Source organism: Littorina saxatilis, linkage group LG10 (assembly GCF_037325665.1).
Source record: "Littorina saxatilis isolate snail1 linkage group LG10, US_GU_Lsax_2.0, whole genome shotgun sequence".
NCBI classification, from domain to species: Eukaryota; Metazoa; Mollusca; class Gastropoda; order Littorinimorpha; family Littorinidae; genus Littorina; species Littorina saxatilis.
The window spans coordinates 9665687-9685207 of NC_090254.1; the positions used below are offsets into that span (position 1 = coordinate 9665687).

The following is a 19521-nucleotide window of genomic DNA, read 5'->3' on the forward strand; positions in this document are numbered from 1 at the left end:
CTGAGGCAAGGATAGGTGTTTCTTCAGTACTAAGAGATGGTTACTTCCCCTGCATAAAACTAGCCTACACAATACCACATTAACTTTTTTTTACCTGCATGTGTGTCCATGTTTTGATGTTGAACATGCAATTTTTAATATATGCATAAACATTTGGTCACTTAACCAACTAATTTGCGCACAGGCCAGGTTGACTCAAGGGAAGTAAAACCATCGTCAAACTTGGGGATCAATCCCTACAGGGAAAAAAATACTAGAAGTAGAAAGCTAGCTGCTTGCTTGGTGATACGACGGGCGCTGTGGCAGGGTGGTAAGACGTCGGCCTTTTAACGGAAGGTCGAGGGTTCGAATCCCGGCAGCGGCCGCCGGGTGGGTTAAGTGTGGAGATTTTTCCGATCTCCCAGGTCAACTTATGTGCAGACCTGCTAGTGACTTATCCCCCTTCGTGTGTACACGCAAGCACAAGACCGAGTGCGCACGGAAAAGATCCTGTAACCCATATCAGAGTTTCGTGGGTTATAAAAACATAAAAATACCCAGCATGCTTCCTACGAAAGTGGCGTATGGCTGCCTAAATGGCGGGGTAAAAACGGTCATACACGTAAAATTCCACTCGTGCAAAAACACAAGTGTATGTGGGAATTTCAGCCCACGAACGCAGAAGAAGAAGAAGAAGCTTGGTGATTAGGCCAGATAAGAATTAAATATGATTCGTTGACATTGAAAGAGTCATCAGTGCATGAACATCCTACAGATGCGCCGGCTGAAAGACACCATGTTTTCTCACGTGCAAGCACCTCCAAAAAGATGCGCATCCCAGAACCTATATGTATTCTTGCCAAATCCTAGCCTTCTTTGGCGTGAGCACTTCCCAAGAAACACAAGCTTTACATGCTTTACTTATTATCTTCACTCACCAAAACCCAGCCATCTCACCGCTAAGAAACAGGGAACTGTTTCCGAACCATACATTCTATCAAGTTTGTTTGTTTGTTTGTTTGTTCATGGGCTGAAACTCCCACGGCTTTTACGTGTATGACCGTTTTTACCCCGCCATTTAGGCAGCCATACGCCACTTTCGGAGGAAGCATGCTGGGTATTTTCGTGTTTCTATAACCCACCGAACTCTGACATGGATTACAGGATCTTTTTTGTCCGCACTTGGTCTTGTGCTTGCGTGTACACAGGGGGGTGTTCGGACACCGAGGAGAGTCTGCACACAAAGTTGACTCTGAGAAATAAATCTCTCACCGAACGTGGGGACGAACTCACGCTGACAGCGGCCAACTATATAAGAAAAACATGGTATAAACACTGAGTCACTGACAAAATATTTTATCCTGTTGTCAAAGCCAGGAGAGCACCTGAAGATCAGTAAACATACCTGTGACAGATCTTTGCAACCATAATCTTCAGTTCATGCATTGCAAAATTCTGACCAATGCAATTCCTGAAACAATTCAGAAAAAAACCTGAGGAAACATTCAAAATGAATAAATCACCTAGCTGTTAGTGATGCATTTATTGTCTTTGACACATGATCCAAACACCGAGGAAGTAACATTTCAATGTTTTCAAAATGTCTAAAATATACACCATGGCTTATGATATTTTTTTTTAATCATTGCATGGACCGGTGTCAACATCAATCAAAGGTCCACTCCTGGTCAAAATAGTGTGTGGTTTAACACTTTTACAAAATTTATTCATAAAAAATTCATACAGGCTGTTCATTTGTGGTATGTGACCAAGTGGAGGGATGGTCTTGTCCCATGTAAACACCTGGCCAGATCTGAGACAGTGAGCCAAACGGTTTTCATGTTTTTACAAGGACTTGATCTGAGTAAGTCAGTCAGTCACTGAGTCAGTTAGTCTATCTGTCTGTCTATTTTTCTGCTGAACAATTTAAAATCTCTTACCTGGGCCCTGCAGAGAAGGGCACAAACTGAAAGGGGTCCATTTTGAGCGCATTGTCGCCAAGGAAACGCTCAGGGATGTAGTCATGCGGTCGATCCCACACCTGGGGGTTGTGGTGGAGGCACCAAAGCTGAATGGCCACAAATGTACCTGGAGGAAGAAAAAGAAACAAGGTTCAACTACCTGTACACTGTATCTGCATAACGGGATTTCTTACTTGTGCATCTGGCAACTCTACAACTGCAGTGATACGACAGAGTGTTTGAGAGCTTGTGCATCTGGCAACTCTACAACTGCAGTGATACGACAGAGTGTTTGAGAGCTTGTGCATCTGGCAACTCTACAACTGCAGTGATACGACAGAATGTTTGAGAGCTTGTGCATCTGGCAACTCTACAACTGCAGTGATACGACAGAGTGTTTGAGAGCTTGTGCATCTGGCAACTCTACAACTGCAGTGATACGACAGAGTGTTTGAGAGCTTGTGCATCTGGCAACTCTACAACTGCAGTGATACGACAGAATGTTTGAGAGCTTGTGCATCTGGCAACTCTACAACTGCAGTGATACGACAGAGTGTTTGAGAGCTTGTGCATCTGGCAACTCTACAACTGCAGTGATACGACAGAATGTTGAGAGCTTGTGCATCTGGCAACTCTACAACTGCAGTGATACGACAGAATGTTTGAGAGCTTGTGCATCTGGCAACTCTACAACTGCAGTGATACGACAGAATGTTTGAGAGCTTGTGCATCTGGCAACTCTACAACTGCAGTGATACGACTTTGAGAGCTTGTGCATCTGGCAACTCTACAACTGCAGTGATACGACAGAATGTTGAGAGCTTGTGCATCTGGCAACTCTACAACTGCAGTGATACGACAGAATGTTTGAGAGCTTGTGCATCTGGCAACTCTACAACTGCAGTGATACGACAGAATGTTTGAGAGCTTGTGCATCTGGCAACTCTACAACTGCAGTGATACGACAGAATGTTTGAGAGCTTGTGCATCTGGCAACTCTACAACTGCAGTGATACGACAGAGTGTTTGAGAGCTTGTGCATCTGGTAACTCTACAACTGCAGTGATACGACAGAGTGTTTGAGAGCTTGTGCATCTGGTAACTCTACAACTGCAGTGATACGACAGAGTGTTTGAGAGCTTGTGCATCTGGCAACTCTACAACTGCAGTGATACGACAGAATGGTTGAGAGCTTGTGCATCTGGCAACTCTACAACTGCAGTGATACGACAGAATGGTTGAGAGCTTGTGCATCTGGCAACTCTACAACTGCAGTGATACGACAGAGTGTTTGAGAGCTTGTGCATCTGGCAACTCTACAACTGCAGTGATACGACAGAATGTTTGAGAGCTTGTGCATCTGGCAACTCTACAACTGCAGTGATACGACAGAATGGTTGAGAGCTTGTGCATCTGGCAACTCTACAACTGCAGTGATACGACAGAATGTTTGAGAGCTTGTGCATCTGGCAACTCTACAACTGCAGTGATACGACAGAATGTTTGAGAGCTTGTGCATCTGGCAACTCTACAACTGCAGTGATACGACAGAATGTTTGAGAGCTTGTGCATCTGGCAACTCTACAACTGCAGTGATACGACAGAATGTTTGAGAGCTTGTGCATCTGGCAACTCTACAACTGCAGTGATACGACAGAATGTTTGAGAGCTTGTGCATCTGGCAACTCTACAACTGCAGTGATACGACAGAATGTTTGAGAGCTTGTGCATCTGGCAACTCTACAACTGCAGTGATACGACAGAATGTTTGAGAGCTTGTGCATCTGGCAACTCTACAACTGCAGTGATACGACAGAATGTTTGAGAGCTTGTGCATCTGGCAACTCTACAACTGCAGTGATACGACAGAATGTTTGAGAGCTTGTGCATCTGGCAACTCTACAACTGCAGTGATACGACAGAATGTTTGAGAGCTTGTGCATCTGGCAACTCTACAACTGCAGTGATACGACAGAATGTTTGAGAGCTTGTGCATCTGGCAACTCTACAACTGCAGTGATACGACAGAATGGTTGAGAGCTTGTGCATCTGGCAACTCTACAACTGCAGTGATACGACAGAATGGTTTGAGAGCTTGTGCATCTGGCAACTCTACAACTGCAGTGATACGACAGAGTGTTTGAGAGCTTGTGCATCTGGCAACTCTACAACTGCAGTGATACGACAGAATGTTTGAGAGCTTGTGCATCTGGCAACTCTACAACTGCAGTGATACGACAGAATGGTTGAGAGCTTGTGCATCTGGCAACTCTACAACTGCAGTGATACGACAGAATGTTTGAGAGCTTGTGCATCTGGCAACTCTACAACTGCAGTGATACGACAGAATGTTTGAGAGCTTGTGCATCTGGCAACTCTACAACTGCAGTGATACGACAGAATGTTTGAGAGCTTGTGCATCTGGCAACTCTACAACTGCAGTGATACGACAGAATGTTTGAGAGCTTGTGCATCTGGCAACTCTACAACTGCAGTGATACGACAGAATGTTTGAGAGCTTGTGCATCTGGCAACTCTACAACTGCAGTGATACGACAGAATGTTTGAGAGCTTGTGCATCTGGCAACTCTACAACTGCAGTGATACGACAGAATGGTTGAGAGCTTGTGCATCTGGCAACTCTACAACTGCAGTGATACGACAGAATGGTTGAGAGCTTGTGCATCTGGCAACTCTACAACTGCAGTGATACGACAGAGTGTTTGAGAGCTTGTGCATCTGGCAACTCTACAACTGCAGTGATACGACAGAATGTTTGAGAGCTTGTGCATCTGGCAACTCTACAACTGCAGTGATACGACAGAATGGTTTGAGAGCTTGTGCATCTGGCAACTCTACAACTGCAGTGATACGACAGAATGTTTGAGAGCTTGTGCATCTGGCAACTCTACAACTGCAGTGATACGACAGAGTGTTTGAGAGCTTGTGTCAAACAACTCTACAACTGCAGTGATACGACAGAATGTTTGAGAGCTTGTGCATCTGGCAACTCTACAACTGCAGTGATACGACAGAATGTTTGAGAGCTTGTGTCAAACAACTCTACAACTGCAGTGATACGACAGAATGTTTGAGAGCTTGTGCATCTGGCAACTCTACAACTGCAGTGATACGACAGAATGGTTGAGAGCTTGTGCATCTGGCAACTCTACAACTGCAGTGATACGACAGAATGGTTGAGAGCTTGTGCATCTGGCAACTCTACAACTGCAGTGATACGACAGAGTGTTTGAGAGCTTGTGCATCTGGCAACTCTACAACTGCAGTGATACGACAGAATGTTTGAGAGCTTGTGCATCTGGCAACTCTACAACTGCAGTGATACGACAGAATGGTTGAGAGCTTGTGCATCTGGCAACTCTACAACTGCAGTGATACGACAGAATGTTTGAGAGCTTGTGCATCTGGCAACTCTACAACTGCAGTGATACGACAGAATGTTTGAGAGCTTGTGCATCTGGCAACTCTACAACTGCAGTGATACGACAGAATGTTTGAGAGCTTGTGCATCTGGCAACTCTACAACTGCAGTGATACGACAGAATGTTTGAGAGCTTGTGCATCTGGCAACTCTACAACTGCAGTGATACGACAGAATGTTTGAGAGCTTGTGCATCTGGCAACTCTACAACTGCAGTGATACGACAGAATGTTTGAGAGCTTGTGCATCTGGCAACTCTACAACTGCAGTGATACGACAGAATGGTTGAGAGCTTGTGCATCTGGCAACTCTACAACTGCAGTGATACGACAGAATGGTTGAGAGCTTGTGCATCTGGCAACTCTACAACTGCAGTGATACGACAGAGTGTTTGAGAGCTTGTGCATCTGGCAACTCTACAACTGCAGTGATTCGACAGAATGTTTGAGAGCTTGTGCATCTGGCAACTCTACAACTGCAGTGATACGACAGAATGGTTGAGAGCTTGTGCATCTGGCAACTCTACAACTGCAGTGATACGACAGAATGTTTGAGAGCTTGTGCATCTGGCAACTCTACAACTGCAGTGATACGACAGAATGTTTGAGAGCTTGTGCATCTGGCAACTCTACAACTGCAGTGATACGACAGAATGTTTGAGAGCTTGTGCATCTGGCAACTCTACAACTGCAGTGATACGACAGAATGTTTGAGAGCTTGTGCATCTGGCAACTCTACAACTGCAGTGATACGACAGAATGTTTGAGAGCTTGTGCATCTGGCAACTCTACAACTGCAGTGATACGACAGAATGTTTGAGAGCTTGTGCATCTGGCAACTCTACAACTGCAGTGATACGACAGAATGGTTGAGAGCTTGTGCATCTGGCAACTCTACAACTGCAGTGATACGACAGAATGGTTGAGAGCTTGTGCATCTGGCAACTCTACAACTGCAGTGATACGACAGAGTGTTTGAGAGCTTGTGCATCTGGCAACTCTACAACTGCAGTGATTCGACAGAATGTTTGAGAGCTTGTGCATCTGGCAACTCTACAACTGCAGTGATACGACAGAATGGTTGAGAGCTTGTGCATCTGGCAACTCTACAACTGCAGTGATACGACAGAATGTTTGAGAGCTTGTGCATCTGGCAACTCTACAACTGCAGTGATACGACAGAGTGTTTGAGAGCTTGTGTCAAACAACTCTACAACTGCAGTGATACGACAGAATGTTTGAGAGCTTGTGCATCTGGCAACTCTACAACTGCAGTGATACGACAGAATGTTTGAGAGCTTGTGTCAAACAACTCTACAACTGCAGTGATACGACAGAATGTTTGAGAGCTTGTGCATCTGGCAACTCTACAACTGCAGTGATACGACAGAATGGTTGAGAGCTTGTGCATCTGGCAACTCTACAACTGCAGTGATACGACAGAATGGTTGAGAGCTTGTGCATCTGGCAACTCTACAACTGCAGTGATACGACAGAGTGTTTGAGAGCTTGTGCATCTGGCAACTCTACAACTGCAGTGATACGACAGAATGTTTGAGAGCTTGTGCATCTGGCAACTCTACAACTGCAGTGATACGACAGAGTGTTTGAGAGCTTGTGCATCTGGCAACTCTACAACTGCAGTGATACGACAGAATGTTTGAGAGCTTGTGCATCTGGCAACTCTACAACTGCAGTGATACGACAGAGTGTTTGAGAGCTTGTGCATCTGGCAACTCTACAACTGCAGTGATACGACAGAGTGTTTGAGAGCTTGTGCATCTGGCAACTCTACAACTGCAGTGATACGACAGAGTGTTTGAGAGCTTGTGCATCTGGCAACTCTACAACTGCAGTGATACGACAGAATGTTTGAGAGCTTGTGCATCTGGCAACTCTACAACTGCAGTGATACGACAGAGTGTTTGAGAGCTTGTGCATCTGGCAACTCTACAACTGCAGTGATACGACAGAATGTTTGAGAGCTTGTGCATCTGGCAACTCGCAACTCTACAACTGCAGTGATACGACAGAATGTTTGAGAGCTTGTGCATCTGGCAACTCTACAACTGCAGTGATACGACAGAGTGTTTGAGAGCTTGTGCATCTGGCAACTCTACAACTGCAGTGATACGACAGAGTGTTTGAGAGCTTGTGCATCTGGCAACTCTACAACTGCAGTGATACGACAGAGTGTTTGAGAGCTTGTGCATCTGGTAACTCTACAACTGCAGTGATACGACAGAGTGTTTGAGAGCTTGTGTCAAACAACTCTACAACTGCAGTGATACGACAGAATGTTTGAGAGCTTGTGTCAAACAAGTTCGGAAAAGGCAAAAAAAGAGAGAGAGTCAGAATGCTTTATGTCCTACAGGCTAAATATTTCGCCTCTTGAGGACAAGATATGGGTTATATGATTCGAGTTTTACGCCCTCACGGCTTTTGACGAGATACACAAGTGTATGCGTGTTAAGTTGGTATCAGCCATCTGCACTTATGGCAGAATGACCAAGGTCTTTTACGTGCCATTGTGGTGACACAGGGTGGGACGTGGCTTCCGTCTCTGGGTCTGCACATAAAGTTGACCCGTGTCTGTCCAAGCCCGAATTCAAACCAGCGACCTTCCGATCACAAGTCCAGTGCTCTACCAACTGAGCTACAGGGCCCCCCGGAAAAGGCTTTAATTGAGCTTTAACTTAAGACTGTCCTTAATTGAGCTTAAAGTCGACTTCCAGATAAGATTTTGCAGAGTCTTTTTACCAAAAATTCAATGCCAATTAAAGCTTCATGCAACAAGCTGCGTGAAGTAGAATTCACGAAGTCAACTTAACCCAATTATCTTAAGTTTTAAGAAGATACTATCGTCATTTCTCTTTCAAAAGGCACAGAGCAAGAAAAACAAACAAAACAAGAAGAGCAAACGCTCGATCGAGTCACTTTCGCAGTTCTGAATATTATATGAGGCATCAGATGGACAGGAAGAAATTGCTATTCACAACACAATGAGTCACGTTCACATAAAATTTGAGCCCGGTCACTTTTATAGTTTCCGAGAAAAGCCCAACGTTAAGTTGTGTGTTGCCGAACAGAAAAGGCTAGTTATCTCCCTTGTTTTTCTGATAACGTTCGTAAAAGGCTACAGATGTAAATACTTTGATGTAAAGAATAATCCTACAAAGTTTCAATCACATCCGATGAACTTTGTCAAAGATATAAAATGTCTAATTTTTCCTTTGACGCTGACCTGTGACCTTGAAAAAGGTCAAAGGTCAACGAAACCATCGTTAAAGTGTAGAGGTCATTGGAGGTCACGACTAAACAAAATATGAGCCCGATCGCTTTGATAGTTTCCGAGAAAAGTCCAACGTTAAGGTGGTGTCTACGGACGGCCGGCCGGACGGCCGGCCGGACGGCCGGCCGGACGGCCCGGCCGGACAGACTAACACTGACCGATTACATAGAGTCACTTTTTCTCAAGTGACTCAAAAACCATTAAAACCTGAGAAGTCTTCTTCTACTTCGTTCATGGGCTGAAACTCTCACGGCTTTTATATACGTGTATGACCGTTTTTACCCCATACGCCGCTTTCGGGGGATGCATGCTTGGTATTTTTGTGTTCTATAACCCATCGAACTCTGATATGGATTACAGGATCTTTTCCATGCGCACTTGGTCTTGTGCTTGCGTGTACACATGAAGGGGGATAAGGCCCGAGCAGGTCTGCACATCAGTTGACCTGGGAGATGGGAAAGCCCCACCAGGCCAGGAACCCACGACCTTCCACTTGGGAGACCAACGTCTTATCCACTAGACCATTGCGTCCGTCTACTGAGAAGTTTGTTTGTTTGTTTGTTTGGTCGTTCATGGGCTGAAACTCCTACGGCTTTTACGTGTATGACCGTTTTTACCCCGCCATTTAGGCAGCCATACGCCGCTTTCGGAGGAAGCATGCTGGGTATTTTCGTGTTTCTATAACGCACCGAACTCTGACATGGATTACAGGATCTTTTTCGTGCACACTTGGTCTTGTGATTGCGTGTACACACGAGGGTGTTTGGACACCGAGGAGAGTCTGCACACAAAGTTGACTCTGAGAAATAAATCTCTCGCCGAACGTGGGGACGAACTCACGCTGACAGCGGCCAACTGGATACAAATCCAGCGCGCTACCGACTGAGCTACATCCCCGCCCCCACTGAGAAGTGAATACAACTGAATTCTCACCAGTAGGTATGTTATGGCCATCTATCATCACATCTTCCTTTGTTTCTCTTTCGATGAAAGGCACTGTTGAGAAGTTCCTCATGGCCTCCTTAATGCAGGCTGTTGTGTACGGAAAACAACTCAAGTCTTCCCTGAAATCAAACATACCATCCATTATATGCTAGCTGTGCAAAACTCATGTAAATACATTCTGAAAAGTGTTAAAAAGTTCAAATTGACTTCAAAACCAATGCAGGCTGTTGGGTACAGCAAGCAACTCAAGTCTTCCCTCAAATCAAACACATGCACCATTAATCTACACTAGCTGTGCATAACTCATGCAAATACATACATTTTGAAAAGTGAAGAAAAGTGCATTCTGATATCAAAACCAAAACACAGTAAAGAATCAAAAACATACCATTAATCTTACACTGTGCGTAAGACATGCAATACATACATTCTTAAAAGTGAAGAAAAGTTCATATACTGATATCAAAATCAAAAGGCAGTAAAGAATCAAAAACATAGTATTAATTTTACTCTGTGCATAAGAATGCAAAGAATCAAAAACAAGAATGGCCATGGTTATCGTTTTTGAAAGTGTAATCATGGGTAAAAGGAAACGTTCACTACATAGTATGCTTACCTTGTGGTCTTTGAAGCAGACGAACAAATAATAATGAGAGAATTACCAACAACAAAAGAACTTACGTTAAGCGTTGATAACACAGTGCAGACAAACCTGCTCTGACGACCACCTCTCGATAACGACCACCTGACAATCACGACCACCCCAAACGATCCCCGATGAGTTTTTTTCCATCTTTCATACAAGTTGCAACAACAAATTTTGGGCAGTCCCTTCTGTGGTCTTGAAAGACAGGATCGACTGTTTCTACATGTATGAGTCAGTTGACAGTTAAAAAAAAAATCAAATTTATAACTCCTTTTTGAAGGTTAGTTCGACGGGCGCAGTGGCGTGGTGGTAAGACGTCGGCCTCCTAATCGGGAGGTCGTGAGTTCGAATCCCGGTCGCTGCCGCCTGGTGGGTTAAGAGTGGAGATTTTTCCGATCTCCCAGGTCAACTTATGTGCAGACCTGCTAGTGACTTAACCCTTTTCGTGTGTACACGCAAGCACAAGACCAAGTGCGCACGGAAAAGATCCTGTAATCCATGTCGGAGTTCGGTGGGTTATGGAAACACGAAAATACCCAGCATGCCTACTCAACGAAAGCGGAGTGAGCTGACTATGCTCTCAGAGTATAGTGTGGGGAACTCAAATGGGCAAACAAGCTCACACGTAACCAGAACATTCTGGAACGCTGAAGAAGAAGAAGAAGGTTAGTCACAAAACTTTTCTCTGAGCTCCTGCATTATAAATTTTACCTTTTAGAATACAGCTCCTACCGTAAGAGGAGTATGACTGCCTAAGGCCTTGCTCGTAACAGCCCCATCATGGACACACTAAAATGAAACAAAAAAACGAACACAGAAGAAGAAAAAGTATACACAGCCACAGAAGTAAAGCGACAAGGGCTAACACTTTATCAAGGCAGACAAAATCCTGTTCTTTTCACACACCATAAGATATCATCTGAGCTGCGACCTTTCAAGACAGCGTCCACTTCCTCCTGGACTTTCTTCTGGTGTTGCGGCCATCTTGCCATACTGTACAGTGTCCAGCTCAGTGCGCTAGTCGTGGTGTCAAAGCCTGCATCGAGAGAAAACACATTGCCATGTAATACTCAAAAGAAATCTAAACAGACTTGCAGAATGACAGAAAGGCAAAGGGCAAAGAAAGAGAGCACTAAAAACAACCTTCTTCTTCTTCTTCTTCGTTAATGGGCTTAGACTCCCACGTTCACTCATGTTTTTAGCACGAGTGGATTTTTACGTGTATGACCGTTTTTACCCAGCTATTCAGGCAGCATACGCCGATTTCGGGGGAGGCATGCTGGGTATTTTTGTGTTTCTATAACCCACCGAACTCTGACATGGATTACAGGATCTTTTCCGTGCGCACTTGGTCTTGTGCTTGCGTGTACACACGAAGGGGATAAAGTCTCTAGCAGGTCTGCACATAAGTTGACCTGGGAGATCGGAAAAATCTCCACTCTTAATCCGCCAGGCGGCAGCGACCGGGATTTGAACTCACAACCTCCCGATTAGGAGGCCGACGTCCCCACTGCGCCCGTCACTAAAAGCAACCAAGTTACAGTGGAACCTCCCTTTTAAGATCTTATTTTATTTTAAAGTTCTGTTTGTAAGGTAAATCTGGGGGCCCGGTAGCTCAGTTGGTAGAGCACTGGACTTGTGATCGAAAGGTCGCAGGTTCGAATTCGGGCCGGGACGGACACGGGTCAACTTTATGTGCAGACCCAGAGACGGAAGCCATGTCCCACCCCCGTGTCATCACAATGGCACGTAAAAGACCTTGGTCATTCTGCCATAAGTGCAGGTGGCTGAATACACCTAAACACGCAGACACCTGGGTAGCGCGACTCCGTTGCTGCTAGCTTTCCACTGGGAGGAAGCGACCCGAATTTCCCAGTGTTGGAACAATAAAGTAATGGTCTTAAAATAGGGGGTTTCACTGTATCATATTCAGAAAGAATAAGACAAACCAAGTTACATGCAGAGAAAGAACGTGTTGTGCTCGTGTCGTGAAAAAAAATAACACTGGTTTGTGATTACGTCTCAATTAATTATGTTCAGGTTTATAAAGTCCAAGACAAACAAACAATAGCAAGATCTAGATCAGCAATTTTCAGGAACGTGTACGGGTAACGTCATCAAATCTAGTTTTTACGTCACGCGTTTAAGATCTGCAGTCTTGGTGGGAGCGAAACAATGCATGCATTTGGAACATTGGAGAAAAACGTGAGTCACGGGTGACGCAATATCTACACGTACACGTACAGGGCTACACATTCGACCATCTAGAACACTGTAATACATAATGAAACACAACTTTGCCAACAACTCCTGAAACTCGATCTTTACCTTCAAAGAGAAATGTGTCTGCTTCGTTTCTGATCTCTGTCGGTGTCATTCCTTTTCCGTCTTCATCTTTGGCAGTCAGCAAGATGTCAACAAAACTCATCATGCATTTCTTCTCTGGCTCTTCTAATTCTTTGTCAGGGTTTTTAGATTCTGTACTCTTCTCATCAACTTGACTCGCCTCCTGAGGGTAGCAGAACAAGACACTGAGATAAGCATCAAAATATGTGACCCTCCACCACGAAATGAGTCGCATGTCACCTCGCGCGGTTCTGCGCTAGGCTTAATATAAGTCCGGGGAGTGTCTGGTAACAGTGTGAGCTAGGGTCACCTTAGTTACAGGCTTATAACTCAAACAGTTTTCGCTCTTTTCTAAAACGGTTTTCACCACTGGATAGAGCATAACAAACTCTTTAGGAAAATGTAAAAATAAGAAAATCATGCAAAGGTGACATGCGACTCATTCCGTGGTGGAGGGTCACATATAGGATATTGCTAGGATTCGTTTTCTTCGACAAATTACAGGAAAGTTTTACAATTGTCCAGGACATGTACAAGACAGTCCTTGTTAATGTCACCTTTCCTCAACTGTGAAAAAAGTTTGCACACTGCAATAAATTCCTGTCAATTTGAAACAGCATCTTGCCAAATGCTGATGTCAATTAATCATCCCAGAGCAATAAAACATCTAACATTAACTTAAATCAAAACTTGAGAATCGATTCCCTAAATGAGAAAGAAAGCTACATGAAAACAGTCAACTAGAGCTTTAAACACTAGAAATTGTAGATTGACACCTGCTCAAGTTCGTGTTGCCCTGTTGATAGTAGAATGGACAAAACAAAGCAAACCAAAGAAACAATACAGTGGAACGCCCCTTCCAAGACATCCAAAAATCAGATGAAATCAGGTTAACTTTCCTCCTGAGAATGGAGGGGAGAAAGGGTGGGGGGCGGGAGAGGGGGAGAGGGGGTGGGTGGGGAGGGGTTAAATCCTGGGATCCTGAAAGAGAGGTGTAACCAATGTACAAGAAGCAACGTCACTTTATTGAAATACAGACACAAGCAATATTGCACTCTCTCTCTCTCTCTCTCTCTCTCTCTCTCTCTCTCTCTCTCTCTCTCTCTCTCTCTCTCTCTCTCTCTCTCTCTCTCTATCTGTCTCTCTCTCTCTCTCTCTCAATTCAACAGCTAATTTACCAACAAAAAATCAATGATTCAACCAGCAAATGTTTTATACTATGCTCTTCTGATACATGCATTATTAATTTCTACCCCCCCCCCCCCCCCCTCCCCCAAATTTAAAAAAAAAAAATAACAACCAAAAAACAATAACCCACATACCAGGACTTTACGACGTTTGCTGATGAGTTCCTCTGATACGGAGTGAACAAAGTCACAGATTTTGTACCAGCGACGGCCATGCGGCATCCACTTGTAGAGAAAATCATTGTGCATCCAAGGTTTTCTGTTTAAAAAATATAAATTATAAAATAAATGATATGCACAAGAAGATTGTATTTATAACAAAAACAACCTGGAACCCCCTAGAAAACTCTCACAAAATCAGGTCTTTAATGGAGGTAAAATTACAGGCATTATATGCAGAAAATCTATAAAACCAGTGTCTTAAATATAATACATTTCACTGTCTTAAAAAAAGTATTCATAATGGAAAAAGATACATAAACAGAATGTGCCTTCATTTACTGTGTCAAACAGAATGAGGTGTTTTTTTCCAGTAACACTAGGTAATTTTGGTAATCAATCTTTCTGTTTTTTAACAAGTGCATAACTCAGAATGAAATTAAAAATTTTAGTAATAAATTTTCATTTGATTAATATACTTACCCAACTCACATATAGCAATTAACCCTGGTTCAGTGCTGGTATCGCTGTACGCGTCCCCTTGGTAACAAGAAAGACGCCTCTAAAAAAGAGTGACCGAGACCCGTAAGGGTGTCTAGGCCAGCCCGGAAACGAGGCTGCCTTCCGTATGCGCGCGCATACTCCGCCATATGCATCATTCTAAAACGAAGCCCAACTCACTTCTTTTTTAGACATATATAACCCCACAGCGGGGAGGCGGGAGGGAATAAACGATGTGAGTTGGGTAAGTATATTAATCAAATGAAAATTTATTACTAAAATTTTTAATTAAATTACATATCTTACCCAACTCACATATAGCAGATTGCTACTAAAGGTTGGAGGGCACTTTACCCAAATAGGAATCGAGATTTTGTCCTGCCTCTACCCGAGCAGGTAACCCAGAAACGCATCCTGTCTCAAGGCATAGAAATCCCTGAGAAAGACATCAATGAAGAACATTTCAAGAAAGCCAGTAAGCCGACTCAAGAACTTCCGCCAGGAGATTAAAATGAAGATCAACTAGAGTGGAAGCCCAATCTTTTGCCTCATGAGGCCTGGCTGTAGTAAAGGGCAAGACTGCCCTGACATTCCCTGCCTGACTCTGCCACCAGCCAAGAGCTTGCCTAGCTATGGTGGAGACCCACTTGGCTAACGAGACTTTCGACATATCTCTAAACCGTACCATGATGAATGAGATAAAAAGAAGTTTCTGAGTCTCCAAACGAGTGTGCACAGTCCGAAACAGAAATCTGCTGAGGGCTCTAACAGGACAAAAATGTACATCAGGATCTCCAAGAGCAATAAACTTGCTCAAGAGAGGAAAGTTGAGTCCGCGCCACCCGAAGAGAGAGGACTGACTGCCAAAACAATGTGGCAGTCTATAAAGCTAAGGTTGACTTAAGTAAGTCATTACCTCTACCAAAGTCGATAGAAAAACTTTCTATCCTTAACCAGTGTTTAACGTCGTTTCTAACCGTTCAGGGTTAAAAAGCGACGGAGTTGAAAGATAAGAACAAGAGCTGTTAGAATCAATAATCTGAAAAGATCCATGCAAGTTAGAAAAATCATTGAACTCGAAATGATCAAAAGGCTAAATATGGCTCTGGAGGAGCCAGAATATTGCTAAAAGGTTTAAAATGTGAACGAAGCTGGATTCTCCAAATTCTGCTTACTTGCCAGAAATTTTGAAGGAACCCTAAGCACCATAGATCAGTCTTTCTCCAAAAAGCTGTCCATAGCAAACCTAGCCAGAAAAAACCTTCTGCATAGAACACAGAAACTCTGAACCAAATCCAGAGTTGAGGCAGAAGCCCCTAAGTATCTCAAGTATACCCTTACAGCAGACATTCAAGTAATTCCAATGTGAGAAAGCAAAGATGCCTTCTTGCCAGCCTAAAGAGGTCTGGAAACCAAGATTGCAAAGACCCGTACTGTGCGACCAACAGGTCGCCCAAACTAACTCAAAAAGAGCCCTGTGAAAGCGAGGGTATGGAGCCCAAACCCAAAGTGGATAACAGCCAGCCTGAAGCTTTTCGTTTGGAAACGAAAAACAGCCAAGACCTGCCCTGCGCTTTCCTTTTACCGTGAGATTCTCTTAGTTAGAGAACCCGCGTGCATAGAAGCGGGCTCAAAAAGAGACCTTTCAAACAAGAAAGAGATTAACCTCTAGCCAACAGAATAATACTTAAAGGGCAGAGGCTTACTCTCAGGTAAAAACGGCAAAGTAAAATACTTTGTATTTGAGTCCTGTCGGACCACAAAGATAACCTGTTAAACGTAACCGCCCAAGCGAGAGACTAAAAGCAAGTTTTGTTCAAAAGAGCCAATCATAAAGAAAAGATGCCGCAATCTACCAGAGCTAGGAGACCTTGATCTAACAGACAGTTTCTCCTTGCTATCGCCATCACCAAACCCGAGGGCGGTTCCATAGAACGAAAAACAAGAGAACCTAAGTTCTTAAGCTTGGAGTTAACCGAAGCCTACAGAAAGCGCTCCGCGAGTGACACGCTACTTGAGCGTAAGAAACAAGCTAAAGCACCACCACCACCACAGGTAAATAGTCGTGCGTTGCCCACAAAGGTAGTGGTGACAAAGAAGACTCGCTTGCGAAAACTTCCGCAAGAACAAGACGACCCCGCCAGAGGATCTAAGAACTTAACACTCGAAGATTCTCCTCAGAAAGCTCAAACCAACTACAAAATGCCGCGAACCGCGACACAGCTGAAGTATGAGCCTCCCCATTTCCTCCTCTTGTTCAAGCATCATAACGAACATCGAAATGATGAGAACCAGTCACCAATCCCGATAAGGCAAAAACTTGCCAACAATCGGAAAAGTTTTGAAAAGTTTCAAACGTCATAACACCATGACCAGATCTCCATCCACCTGACTCACGCCAGCTGGAAGACTGGAAGAGAAAGTGAAAACAGCCTGTAAAAAAGGCAAAGGAACCGCAGAAACGGAACCAGAAGCCAAAAGCTGAAAAGTGCCGACTACCAACACCACCGTGTTAACAGTAGAAGGATATCCCGTCCTGTACCCAGAAGTCACAGCCGCAAAAGCGAAAGCGCAACAGGCCGTGGATAAGTAAACATCAGGACCAACCGGTTGCATAGAAACACACCGGACGATCCCGTTGTACCTCGAACCATTTCAGCTGCGAGCGCCACTGCACTTGCTAACTTGAAACAGAACCTAAAATCAGTGCTTTACAGAAAAACAGGAGCACCTTAATCTGAACAGCCTTCATGCACCTCCGTGCAATCCGGAAGCTGACTCCATGCTAGACTTAAATCTCCAACAAAGAATCAGCCCTACTGCTCGCTTCCTGCCCCCCTGCTCGGTATCAAAGGTAGGAAAGTGACCCCCAGAGAGACTCGCATGGTCAACCCAAGAATCACCCAGCCCACCAACTTCCTGCCCCCAGGGCGGAAGCTTACGTTGCCTAGGGCTCTTAGCCGCTGCTGAACGTGCGCCAGAAAGCGGAAGAACAGACATGGCTTCAACACTTCACCGCACAAAGCTTGCTACCTCCTGCGAACGTACACCACTTTCACCGGAGAACCCGGCTACACGCGGCCATTTGCCAACTCCAGGGCAATGGACAACGATTCCCGGAAGCTGAAGTGAACATCCTGTTCCTCCGAACTTCCAGAAGTCATCAAACCGGATAGAGGTGGAGGAAGTAAAGCTTTGCTCTCAACCACCCCCTCCAGTCAAAACTTAAATGCCGTTTTCCGCCGCCCACGTCACTGCGCTGGACAACCTGAACGGCAAGTTAAGCTGGGTGTCGTCCATCCCCGTGGACGCACCCTCATATGGAAGTATCTTCGTTATCCTCTCCTTCATGCTCGCAATCGCAATCGGGAAGGTGACCCCCGCCTTTCGCGGTCCACCAACTTCCACAATACTTAAATGCCGTTTTCCGTCGCCCACGTCACTGCGCTGGACAACTTGAACGGCAAGTTAAGCTGGGTGTCGTCCATCCCCGTGGACGCACCCTCATAAGAAGGTATCCTCGTTATCCTTTCCTTCATGCTCGCAATCGCAATCAGGAAGGTGACCCCCGCCTTTCGCGGTCCACCAACCTTCACAAAACTTAAATGCCGTTTTCCGCCGCCCACGTCACTGCGCTGGACAACTTGAACGGCAAGTAAGCTGGGTGTCGTCCATCCCCGTGGACGCACCCTCAAATGGAAGTATCCTCGTTATCCTTTCCTTCATGCTCGCAATCGCAATCAGGAAGGTGACCCCCGCCTTTCGCGGTCCACCAACTTCCACAAAACTTAAATGCCGTTTTCCGCTGCCCACGTCACTGCGCTGGACAACTTGAACGGCAAGTAAGCTGGATGTCGTCCACCACCGTGGACGCACCCCTTCCTGCCCCCTGGGCGGAAGCAGAAGCCTTTCAACCAGGCCACTGTCTACTGACGTGGCGGGAAGCATAGGAACTTCTGTTCGCTTGTCAGGGCCCCTAGCACCCACTGACCAACCGACTAAGCGGCTAATGTCAGCAGATGGGTTGGAACTTTCGCCTGGGCTTTCACCAGAGGCTACTTTCTCAAGACAACGCTCAACTTGGACGCACCCCTTCCTGCCCCCTGGGCGGAAGCAGAAGCCTTTCAACCAGGCCACCGTCTACTGACGTGGCGGGAAGCATAGGAACTTCTGTTCGCTTGTCAGGGCCCCTAGCACCCACTGACCAACCGACTAAGTGGCTAATGTCAGCAGATGGGTTGGAACTTTCACCTGGGCTTTCACCAGAGGCTACTTTCTCAAGACAACGCTCTACACTTTCGCTGGAGAACCCAGCTACTCGTGTAGTCCACATACCTTGTGAGGAAGACGGAACACCTAAAGGTGAACCAACAGACGCCGGAAACCGTGAGCTCCCCTCATAAGGTCACAGCAGGGGACGAACGACCACTGTCCAGCGACGAACAAACAGCAACCCCGGCCGGGAGAGCACGTAGTTCTGCCTTTGATGACGAAGTTTCAGTCGCCAAAGCAGAAACCTGTGAACTTAAAGTCAAAAGCAAAGAGGCCACGTCTACAGACGCAAGCCCAGTAACAACATGTTTAAAACCGAGCCCGGACTAATCCGTAGGCTTAAAACAAAGGTGGCCACCTGCACCCGGTGTTCCCAGGCGGTCACCCATCCAAGTACTAACCGGGCCCGACGTTGCTTAACTTCGATGATCGGACGAGAACCGGTGCTTACAACGTGGAGTGGCCGTTGGCCGGCAAAATGGGGGTTCCGGAATAGTCACCAGTGTAGTAAACAAACTGGAAGCGGACTTGTCTACCGGCTTAGCGGGTAAAACAATCAACACATCAAAAGATTTTTAGCAAGAGAATCTACAACAGAAACGGACATAGACCGGATTGTTTAGACTTCCTAAAAGCTTTCTAAGGAGAAAAGGGCACAGCAGCTACCTATTAAGAAGCTGCCCTCTTCTTAGCATTGTCAGCCATGACGGAAAATCGACTCACGAAAAAATTTCTGAGAAAAATCGCAAGTCCAAAATACGGCCAACAAAACTGCCAAAATCAAGCAAAATA

General features: G+C 45.2%; 1 protein-coding gene and 1 non-coding gene across 3 annotated transcripts in view; both read right to left on the reverse strand.

Annotated features, from left to right (window-relative positions):
- LOC138978128 (ultra-long-chain fatty acid omega-hydroxylase-like) overlaps positions 1–19521 on the reverse strand; it is a 40037-nt gene that overhangs the window by 3212 nt on the left and 17304 nt on the right. For both annotated transcript variants that reach the window (XM_070350775.1, XM_070350774.1), the window contains exons 6-11: positions 13933–14056; positions 12593–12773; positions 11171–11300; positions 9607–9737; positions 1920–2067; positions 1385–1450 (exon numbers count right to left, since the gene is read on the reverse strand). In XM_070350775.1, coding sequence (XP_070206876.1) covers positions 1385–1450; positions 1920–2067; positions 9607–9737; positions 11171–11300; positions 12593–12773; positions 13933–14056 — 780 coding nt within the window. The remainder of the gene's footprint in view (positions 1–1384; positions 1451–1919; positions 2068–9606; positions 9738–11170; positions 11301–12592; positions 12774–13932; positions 14057–19521) is intronic.
- On the reverse strand, positions 19082–19200 carry LOC138979308 (5S ribosomal RNA). Its single transcript, XR_011459993.1, has one exon. It is a non-coding gene; the product is annotated as a 5S ribosomal RNA (ribosomal RNA).